This window comes from Papilio polytes, unplaced genomic scaffold (assembly GCF_000836215.1).
Source record: "Papilio polytes unplaced genomic scaffold, Ppol_1.0 DF823868.1, whole genome shotgun sequence".
Classification (NCBI taxonomy): Eukaryota; Metazoa; Arthropoda; class Insecta; order Lepidoptera; family Papilionidae; genus Papilio; species Papilio polytes.
The window spans coordinates 1,924,313-1,935,365 of record NW_013525336.1 but is presented as its reverse complement, the minus strand read 5'-3'; the positions used below and the strand labels follow the sequence as shown (position 1 = coordinate 1,935,365).

At 31.9% G+C, this 11,053-nt stretch overlaps 2 protein-coding genes across 3 annotated transcripts in view; one reads left to right on the top strand and one right to left on the bottom strand.

Moving 5' to 3' along the window:
* The window catches only part of LOC106103182 (nuclear transcription factor Y subunit gamma-like), a 6,996-nt gene extending 5,640 nt beyond the window's left edge, over positions 1-1,356 (bottom strand). For both annotated transcript variants that reach the window (XM_013282866.1, XM_013282867.1), the window contains exon 1: positions 1,110-1,356. In XM_013282866.1, coding sequence (XP_013138320.1) covers positions 1,110-1,135 — 26 coding nt within the window. In that variant the 5' untranslated portion in view covers positions 1,136-1,356. The remainder of the gene's footprint in view (positions 1-1,109) is intronic.
* A 314-nt stretch (positions 1,357-1,670) lies between these two features.
* Positions 1,671-11,053, top strand: part of LOC106103105 (zinc finger protein ubi-d4-like) — a 17,220-nt gene continuing 7,837 nt past the window's right edge. Inside the window, exons 1-7 of the mRNA XM_013282770.1 lie at positions 1,671-1,774; positions 1,911-2,020; positions 2,975-3,068; positions 3,543-3,720; positions 4,291-4,491; positions 5,097-5,178; positions 10,964-11,046. Coding sequence (XP_013138224.1) covers positions 1,719-1,774; positions 1,911-2,020; positions 2,975-3,068; positions 3,543-3,720; positions 4,291-4,491; positions 5,097-5,178; positions 10,964-11,046 — 804 coding nt within the window. The 5' untranslated portion in view covers positions 1,671-1,718. The remainder of the gene's footprint in view (positions 1,775-1,910; positions 2,021-2,974; positions 3,069-3,542; positions 3,721-4,290; positions 4,492-5,096; positions 5,179-10,963; positions 11,047-11,053) is intronic.

The window sequence follows — 11,053 nt, the reverse complement described above, 5'->3', positions numbered from 1 at the left end:
CTATTGACATTTTAAAAAATTATAAGCTCCTTCTTTTGTTACAAAATAAATTAAACAGTATCACAGAATAAATATTAAAATGTTATTTAATGATACCTATTGTCAAATAAATACAATTCCAGTAGACCTTGGTACATATGTAAAGGATAGTCTGGAAGAACTCATAGGCTACTTACTTTTGTTTTCTATTCCACGCGAACGAAGTCGCGGGCGAAAGCTATAGCTCTATATTTTTGAATATCTTTGATCCCTGTACAAATATATCGCACGGACACACGGGCAATCAAGTTTAGATGTATGGATGGCATAATTTAACAACAGATTAACGAATGTGGATGAAATTTGACATAGAAGTACACTGTCTGGAATAACAAAGGCTACGTAACAAGTTTTTTTTTAATACCGCGGTTGCAATCGCGGGCAAAAGCTTGTTACATAAACAATACCTTAGTTACCTTATCACAATAAATCTACACTAAGAGATGATTTAAGTAATAATTTAACGATTCGTAAGACTATGTGATTGTTTACGATATATGTAGGTTTGTTATCTCAATATTTAAGAAGGAATGATAGAGATAAAATTCGCTATACATTGGTAGTGGAAATAGTTATGACATGTTGCGATTTATCGATGTTTATGGTTATACTTTAAATTTTATATTGAGAAATCTAAAGAAATTTTTTCGCCTTAATTTTACATACGAAACAAGATTAGACACCTATACCTACATATTTTTTTAACTGTACATGCGCAAAAATCTAATGCGACTAACATCATTTCGTTCCGGCTAACATCTGTTTATAATTTATCTTTTAAAATGCGATTTAATTTCGATAAGTAGTAAATTATATATAATAAATAAGAAACATTACTCAGAGTGCTTAAGACGTTAAAATAAACGAAACGTTAGGTGTATATTAAGTACTTGTTACCGACTACGTCAGAAGTCAAAGTGTTAAAATAATATAATTCCAATATGCAATACTATTTTACAAATACACATACAATTAATGTTGTATACATTGTATTATTCGCTCAATGTTTAAAAAAGAAATAAAGATGGTACGGTAAAAGTAAAAATGATAAACCGTAGACGACAACTTACGCAGGCACAAAGAAGCATACAGACATCTTGAATTGCTACGACTTCACCTTGCAAACGAAATTCTTTTCTTGGTTAACTTTTTATTTACAAAGTTATATTTTGCACCACCAAGTTAAGAACTCATCCGCGGTTAAACTTATTAGAACAGAGTAACCAATAATCAGTGTAATATTTGAAGATCTCCAATCACCAATAACTGAAAATGCGCCAGTTCCACGATTCGTCCGCCGATGACCAGTCACAGGCTTGACGTAAAATCAGTGTTGCTATGTCTTAAACTAATTACAACTTATTACCATCTATCAAAAAGGTCCAATATCTTGAGTAGCAGCATTAATATTTTTACGAATGGTTTGATACCCATTTAAATACCAATCTCACGTAAACCAAGTAACGATACAATAACACTCAAGGTCCAACATTTACATAAAGTATCAAGTTTCTTTGTTACCAAAATGTGCTGGTTATGTAATATTTAACCCCATAGCATAGTTCGTAAGTAGCAACACTAGTGGACACAGAAAAAAAATTAAAACGTCAGATAAACATTCTTTATGGATTCATGACGTCACCAACTTAGCGTTGTCGTCTTCATGTCTGCTTTATAAAATGGCGGCCGCAGAAATTCAAGTTGTAAATTCATCAAATTTAGCAAAAATAGAAAGGTTTGATACATAACTTCCATACAAAACTTAAAAACTTTGATGTTGTTTTCATTCGCAACAAAATGTTGAGTCTTGTGTTCGGTACTTAAGTTTCACTAAGAGGTTCAAGTTTTGTTTATGTTGCATATTTTTCCAGTTTTCTCAATGATCCAAGTTACAAAGAGATTATCGAAAACTCATCAACATTTAACTCGCGACTATGTGCGGAGAGAAGGATGCGTATGCCGTTCATCGACACACAAACAGGTAAGAAAATAGTTCATACTTCATACAATAATCATATCATGTTTTGGACTCTCTTAAAAATCATTTGTATTTATTCTTGTTTAATTTGTAAAATTACATTACCGGGACACGAATTATCAACTATTAAGTTTAACAATAATTTTTAATAAAAAGGGGCGTTTCTACTATAAATTCGGTGCATGTAGAACGACCCATGAAACTGATCATGTAATATACTTGAAATGTAATTATTAAAAATATATTCGTATGTGCTAAAAAAGCCCAGTTGAGAATATGCCAGTAGCGCTTAAAATCACTGGCATAAAAACACTGATGCCTGTGAGTCCATTAAGTCCAGACCTATAGTATTGTAACTAGCCATTACCAGACATTCGTTGCATAATTATTAAAAATTTAATGTCCTAAGCAAAGACATTTAAAAAATGTATAGACTAGATATAAGGAACAACATTTTTTCATCAGTAACTTCTTTGAAATGTACTATATTAGTTGTCAAGTGCTACATGTGAAAACATTTTGCAAAATTATAACAGTCTTCCATCTTTTGTTATAAAAAAAACTAAATACGGCCACAAAATAAAACATAAACATTTATATCTTTTTATGACACCTCTTGATAATCTTACTTCTTACTAATATTATAAATGCGAAAGTTTAGATTTATGGATGTTTGTTAGAGTTTGTTGCCTAAACGGCTGTATGGATCTTGATGAAATTTGGCATAGATGTAGAGTATAGTCTGGAAGAACACAGGCTACTTAGTTTTTTAATTCCATGCAGATTGAGTTGCGGGCGAAAGCACATTAATTATATTGACATGTGGTTTTGAGAATATATAAATGTGTAGAGTAGGGTCATGTGAAAAATGTCTTAAATGAAGTGCCAACTATGTTTCCCCTATATGTTTTTTTAATCTCTTTGATCCTAAGTAAAGTTGTTAAAATCTGTTTTTAGGTGTTGCACAAAGTCATTGCAACTTGTTCATGACGAGGAAGCAGCGCATGCCAGGTGCTAGAGAAGGACAGGTGTACACATACCCTTCACAAAGGTATATTGATATTGCATTTATTTGTTTATTTAAAAAAACCACTCAGCACATGTGCTGGTCTTCGGTGGTGATTAAAAATAGATGACACTACTTTTAGTCACTTAAGTTAAATATCACTGACTCAAGTGAGTTAACATTAGCACAGAGAAAGTGAAGTAAGTTTTTTAAATTCTTATTAATTTCTTTCCCTTTTTATAGAATTTAAGGAATACAATACTTATTTGTAACAATATTCTATTTTGTTCTACTATTGTGTGTATTACACATGTCTGGGCAAGATAGAAATAACTGGTTTGAGTCACTAATGTACTAGGTGAGATTTCTATGGTTCTCTTTACACTAGCATTTAGTTAACAGGGTCATGTGAAATTGTAATATTCAGATCTATGGCTCCCTTTTCTGTCCAGTTCTATGGACGGTAGCCAACAACACCCTACCCTGTCTCTGAAAAGTTCAATTATCTTTTTTTAATAGATGGCGCAAAGCTCGACGTCAGTACTTAACAATGTCGTCAACACGTTGGGGCTGGAGTGCACTGGATGCAGCAGAGAATGCAGGTGATGGTGAGAACAGTTCGGGTATACCTGGTGATGCGCTCGGAGGTGATGACAGCCGAGATGGCTCACAGACCGCTGCCAAAGATGATCCTAAGGTAATTGTTTTATTAATGTATTTTTATTATAGTATAACACTCAGCTGTTAATGATCATTAAGTAACACTTAGATTTAGTATGGAAAGTGTTGCTTAAATTTTCAACCAATAGCATATTCAAACTAGACCTATTAAAAACCTGCCCTCTTAGACAAAGTAACATTCGATTATCGCTATCGCTGATCGAAAAGTCAAAAATGTATGGAAGTGACAATATCATTCGATAAATCTGATTATGATATTCCCAACCGTCGCCCCGCTCTGTCCCCACGTGGGAATAAAAATTTCATCCGTCCCACTTTTCAGTACCATTATCACCAATACGGTAACAGATGTAACTTATAAAATAAAATAAGTTTCAACCGTCCTCTCCTCAAAGGTGGGACGGATGAAACTTTATTCTCATCTGTGTCCACGTGGGGACAGATCAGGGTGACGGTTGGGAATAATTATATAAAGCACGTGCTTGTCACGTATTCATTCTTATGTTTTGGCACATTTTGTCGATTCTAATAACGATATCGCTAATCGAAAGTCATGTCTAATGGGCCTGTGCAATGTATTTATCAGGAATGGTTCTACGACGAGCTGGCGATAGAGGAGATGGAGACGGGGGAGGAGCCAGACCCGGAATCCGATGAGGACTACTACGACGACACATACGCGAACAGACGCAAGCGGCGCGGCGCGGCGCCCACCGGGCCCGGCTCGCGCGGCGGCCGGCGCGCCAACAAGCAGCCCGATGATACACCTCCCAAGCGGGGACGAGCTGTGAGTCATGCATACTATAGTTTGTCTAAAGAAAAAAATAAATAAAAAAAAAAGTTGATTAGTATGATAAATCACGCATATAAAATATCGAATAAAATTTGTATGAAGTCATATCCCATACTTAATAGACAGTTATATAGATAGAACATAAGCGAGCAAATAACTCTGAACTATGGCTATTCAGTTTAATCATAAAAAATATGTTGGGCTCAACTTATTATTGACTTAGTTATTAAGGAACAGTTCTAGTAGTCAATATTCACTACTAAAAAGCGATAGTGATGACTGTAATATTTATAAATTCTACTTAGATTATGCACAAACGTATTAGTAATACGTTACTTTCACTATAAGGAAAAGATAGGAAGGGAAAGTGGATTTGACGGTAAAGAAGACGCATAGGAAGGGGAATTGCCTTTATGTGCGTCTCCTCCGTCGATTAAGGGTAGGCAACATATCTGCAATTGCCGATGTTTATGCGACGTTCGCTTTTTCGGTGAGTTTAGGCAGGCCACTTGGTCGTTTGTCACCTTATAGTGTAAAAAAACCCGAAATAAAGCAATTCTCACAAAAGTTTTTAAATTAAATTTATTTCTGTATTGCAGGGTCGCGGACGTAAGAGAGCAGGTCAGGGTACGCTGCCGTACGAGGTGCCAGGTGATGCGGAGAAACCATACGGATGTGAACGTAAGTCCACACGGAGGAAACACTAGCTTATCTACTATCAGGTCATACCCGCCTTAAGTCAGAGCGAGAGAGGTGATACATCTCGCTCTAGACGAGAGAAAAATTACATCTCGCTTTAAAGTGAAAAGGTTTGCAATACAGCGGGACTAAAAATTAGAGCAAATTATATTAGCAAGGTATTTTAGTAGGTACAATCGGGGAAACTGGCGGTGCTTCATTTTAAAAGCTACAATAGTTTGAACATTTTGAAACTAGTTGCGAAACGAAATCAATAATACGCTTTTAAATGTGTCTGTAAAATTAAACAAAAAATGTAATGCACAGATAGTTTCTTTTTATTATTATCTCTTCACTAGCTGTTCCCGTGCGGCTTCATCCGCATGAAATTATGAAAATTTTACTTTGTTGTTTACATTTGTCAAATTATCAATAGCAAATTTAAAACTGACATGACATGACCTTGTCAATCTTGCTTTCTTGATGTTGGCAGTAACTTATGGTCTCTTTCCCACATTAGGGTTTTTATCCAAAATATTTACCCCCAAAGTTTAATGGCGTGAAAATATATAGCCTAAAGCATGACGTCAGTGTAGGGCTTTTTATTAAAAAAGAATTATTCAAAAATATACTGTAATTGCTGACATCTTAGGTAACAAAGAAGTGTGTGTTTACGCTTTATTATAATAGTATAGATTTGCTTTCACTGCTATCTAATTAGTTATTTGGAATCGGAATTTGTCTCGTTGCAATGAACAAGGCAATTTATTCTTAAACACCGCAGATTTCCTCGACTGTACTTTACAGCAAAGATTGCTTAAATGACGTTTTTTAGCGTCATTTTGTTATTAAAATTAGAAGTTATCTCGCTCTTGCTAGAGCCGGTGTTCGATATAGCAAATGTTTGTTTGATGCAATTTCAGCTAAATGCCTAAATATAGTCTAGGCAATTTAAAATTACGTAAATCAGTTTACTATTGAAGGTAGTCATAAAAAATATATTTTAATTGGAACAATAATGTAGATAAAATAAATTTTAATGTTATTCGATCAGATATTTCTGGTCGTTTATGTTATTTAGGCATTTAGCTTTAATGTTTAAAAAAATAGCAATATTTAAAATAAAATAGAAGCGCAACAGTCAAATTGTAATACCAAATACTACATAGACTGACCTCATGTTTGTAAGAAATGTTGCCACACTAATGTCGCTTAAATAAGCATCCCTTAGTGGAGCTTTATACACTAAGGGTCTCGATTATTGACCAAATGATTCCGAATGATGCTTAACAGATTTAGTGGCATTTAACGTGTTAAGTAGAGGTTAAACGACCCTTAGTGGCAGTTAGACCATATCAAGAGCTTAAAGTTCCGATAGTTTTATAGAATCTTGCCTCGAGTGCAATATTTTTTTCTATAGTACACACAGTATGTTTCGAAATCAATGTTTTTAAGTATGTAGTGCCTTAAATGTGATTTTGTGGATCTGCTGGTTTGAAGGATTGAAAAAGAATGGGTTTATTCTATTTTTTCATATTTAGTAATTTTTTTTAATCTCTTCGGTTGTGAAATTAATCTATTTTTTACTAATCTCTATCCTGGTTTGAGTGTTTTTTTCTTTATCTGATTTGTCTGAATATTTATTGAGACTAAATAAATCTAAATTTAACTTTTTTATGTTAAAAGAATAGATAAGTACTGTGTGTACTGTAATAGTTACTAAGGCAATGTCCTAAGGGGTGTCAAAATTTTATAATAAACCTAAATATATTCTACCTGTCTGTACAACCCTTATTTTAAAGAAATATTGATAACTAAACCATTTTATTAGCCAAAAAAATAGTTAAACAACAACTCTAGAAAATTCAAATTGTTTATTAAGAATTTCAATTACCACAGTTTAAAAAATAGTTATTGCTCAATAGTGTTAAAACCTCATTTAACAGGACCTGTATTTATTGAATATAGTTTTAGGAGGCTAAATTGAATCTAAAAATATTGTTGGATCAATATTAATGGGGAAAACCTTTTTAACATATTTATTATGGATTTCCGGTCAAAATGTACCAAAACATAGATATATAACCTATATAAATTAGGACCTGTCCCACCACTGGTTGAAGGCTCAGGTAGCTTAAAAATGACGTCACTGTCAAAGTAACAAAATCTGATATTTCCATCACATTGGATTGTTATCAGACTTATTGAATTTACAGTTTGGTGGGACAGTACTTTAGACTTGTAATCAATGTCAATTTTTCAAATATTATTATGTTTTGTAAATGACAAAACCAAGAAAATCATCCCAACAAAAAACTCTGAAACAAAAGGTTTCCAAAAGCCTTTTTTAGCCTTATTTTTGTGCTCCTGATCTATCTATAGGTTATAAATTTATGTTGTAAAATCTATTATTTTAAAGATGGATGTTTTTGCATGGAAATGTATGGAAAACAGCCAATGTGAACATATGATTAGATGTATGTATGTAAAAGTGATGGGTTATGTTAAAGGTTTGTGTGAAATGTTTATAGCCCACCCTTTTTGGTGATGTGCATGAATGTATCCCGTACTATCCTTGTTTTTAATTTAGATATGTAGGTAGTTTTAAAATATTTCTGCAATTATTTAACATGAAATTTTAGGAAAATGTTGCCCATGCAAAATTGATTGTAGATTTAATTATTTCGAATATCGTTTGTCCTTAAATTCGTCTTGAATATTTTAAAATTATAAACCATTTCTCTATAATCTATTCATTATCTACCAATTTTTTAATTCTGATTATAATAAGAAAATACAAATTTTGAATGCCAATAAAACCTGTCAATTAAAATGTTAAATCTAATACTTAGTATATTTTAGCTAGAATAAAATTTATAAGGAGATATTAAATTTTGCAACACCAATATATTACTATTAAATTAAATTAAAAAAATAAATAGCACTGCCACAATGTACCAATTGGAAAACTTAGTATAATTGTTAATTCATATTTTTATAGGATAATATATTAATTAAGAAATGCTGTGTTGATACTGTTTAATAGATTTTTACTAATGTAATCTGAAATTTTCGAAATAATCCATTTTATAAGTACAGTCAACTTCCTTTGCAGTGTGCCGTTTAGTTTGTACCGCCAGCACAAGTCTGTTTTTTTTTTTACGTTTCGTTTCATACATTGTTTATTAAAATTATTTTTAATTTGTTTAAAATGTTTTTTTTTTTTTTTGTCAAATCTATTAAATGTTTCAATACAGCTTTATTTGTAATTAGGATCTACGACTGACCAAAATGTGCGCCTTAAATATGTGAAATAAAATTAAATGCAATATTATATGGATTTAAGATACATAGTTTTTACAATAAATTGCATGCGTACTTTTTGTATGAGTGGAATAGAAATTTGGTAGTGATTAAAAAATTTGGTTGTAAAATTTTATGGATAAAATGAAGCAGCTATTAGAATTTTACAAAAATCTTGTTTAAAATTGAATATTTTCGCATGCATTTTACTATAATACAACAGTCGAGTTTTATATTTTTTTTAATATGGTGACGTCATTTTTAAAACCGAGAATTTATGGATGGTATAGGTTATTTTAAAAAATGTCTTCATGCATTTTATTCACCCCATTATAAGATTTTTTATGTATTAGATAATTTTTCGGATTACTTTGATTTGCGATTTTGTAGCATATTGATGTTTAGGTCCCAATTGGGTTTAAAAAATGATTTTTTTTAATGTTTTTTTTTTTATCTCTTCGCTAGCTTTATTCAATTAGATGTATGTTTTGTAGTTATTAATTGTGCAATTATGCTCACTCGCGGATCCTATTCTATTATTAATGAGGTCTTAAATCACAATTGTCACTTTCTAAATCTCTGCACTGATTGGTTTCTTGTATGTTTGACTCATGCGTCTGTGATAGATTATTTATTTCATTTTTTGTCTCTTTTTAAGATCCAGAAAGTAATTTCTCGCAATGACTAAAGTTTTACCTTTAAAATTACTTTGAAAATTATTTGGAGTGAAATAAGACATGTGTCTTCCATTTTAATGTTAATGGATTGTTGTATGAAAATGATGGATTGTATGAAATATTTTTTTTTAAATGTATACTTATTTACGAATATGCCTCTGATTGGCACAAAGTTATAGACAAATATACTGAAATTCAAATAATTTACATTTTATTTTACGTAAATTTTAACCTTGACTAATAAATTAATGCGTTTTACACCAATATTAATTTGCTGACTGTACTTTTTTTTTGCATAAGTTATGGTAAAATTTTAGTCATTGTACCTATTTTAATAAATGTAATGTATAATTTATTGTAATTAATATAGTTGAGGTGTGTAAGTATTAGGAACTTGTTCTCGTTCTTAGATCCAAACTATTATTAGCACCCAAAGATTGTTATGAATTTATACAAAAAAAAAATGATATTTATGTTGAATAAGAAATAAAACTGTGAAAGGTAAAAAAATGTTCTTTTGAATTTACAACTCATTGGTTGATTTTTTTTCTAAAATGACTTTTTTAAAATTAAAAAAAATTCAACCTTTGAATTTTGATTGGACTTTCAAGTTTGGATCTCGTTTTTTTTGTTCAATGCCTTTTTCTATATATATGTTGTGTGTGTTTGTTTGTAGCGGAACAGGGATCCATTGATTTGAAGTCATCAATCAAACTTAACCCCCAGGAGGCTGCGTCCTTAGAACTGAACATAGAATGTACACGACGGGCCGTCAGTTTATAAAACGTTCTCTTACAAATGTATTTCTATTTTGCATAGATATGAAAACTTTAACTTCTTACATATATCGATTTAAATTGTTTTTATTTTGACATCTAAAAATTTTGATCGTTTGTTTCGTTTTTCCTTTGATTTTTATTAAAAGAGTTACTTAACGTCCATTTTTTGTGACATTTATTGCTGAAAGAGTTCTAGAAAAGGCAAAATAAGTGTTCAATTGAAGAAACAATTACATTTTTCTAACTAAAATCTACAATTCGAAATATCCCTTAGAAAAAAAATATTGACAGCTGTCAATCTGACATTTGTAAGATGACGTTTTATAATTGCTATCGATTTTTATAAATAAAGTAAGTTATTGATTGATGACGGATAACTATGGAAAACTGCCTCCTATCTATACATCTGATGGCGTCGTGGTGCCTCCTCTATGCTCTGTTCTGATGACGCACACCTCTCGTTTACCCTAATTTTATTAACGTCGTAATTATATTTAACAATCGGTTCGTATTTTGATCGCGTTAACAAGTGAGCAAAATGATAGCGGATGGAGGCACCACGTACGGTGAGTAAAAATATTATTTATTTTTTCAACTAAAAAAAAAAATAATATTTATTGTGTCCGTGTCTAGTTGTTTTTAGGGCTATATGTGTATGGTTTTGATTTGTTAACCCTACATATGCATACTGCAAATAATGTAAAAAAAATAGGCATAGGAAATGCAACAGACAAGACGTGGCTACAGTCTGAAAGATAAGATTTTATTTTTAATTTCGAAGGAAGCTCTTGACTCATTAATTAACTAGCTTTAGACCCCGACTCCGTCTGCTTGTAATTAAAAATAAATAAAAGCTAGTAACCTATGTGTTCTTCCATATCCTCTACATCTGTACTAAATTGGAACGGAATCCGTTCAGCCGTTTAGGCTACAAACTCTAACAAACATCCATCCATCTAAACTTTGGCAATTATATTAGTATGATTTAGTTATATAAGCATAGTTTAGTCAATACATGATAAATTTCAGTGTGCGGTGCTAAATACAAGACTCGTCCCGGTCTTACGTACCACTTCACGCATACCCACAAGGAGGCAGGCGGGGGCTCCGCGGCCGGCC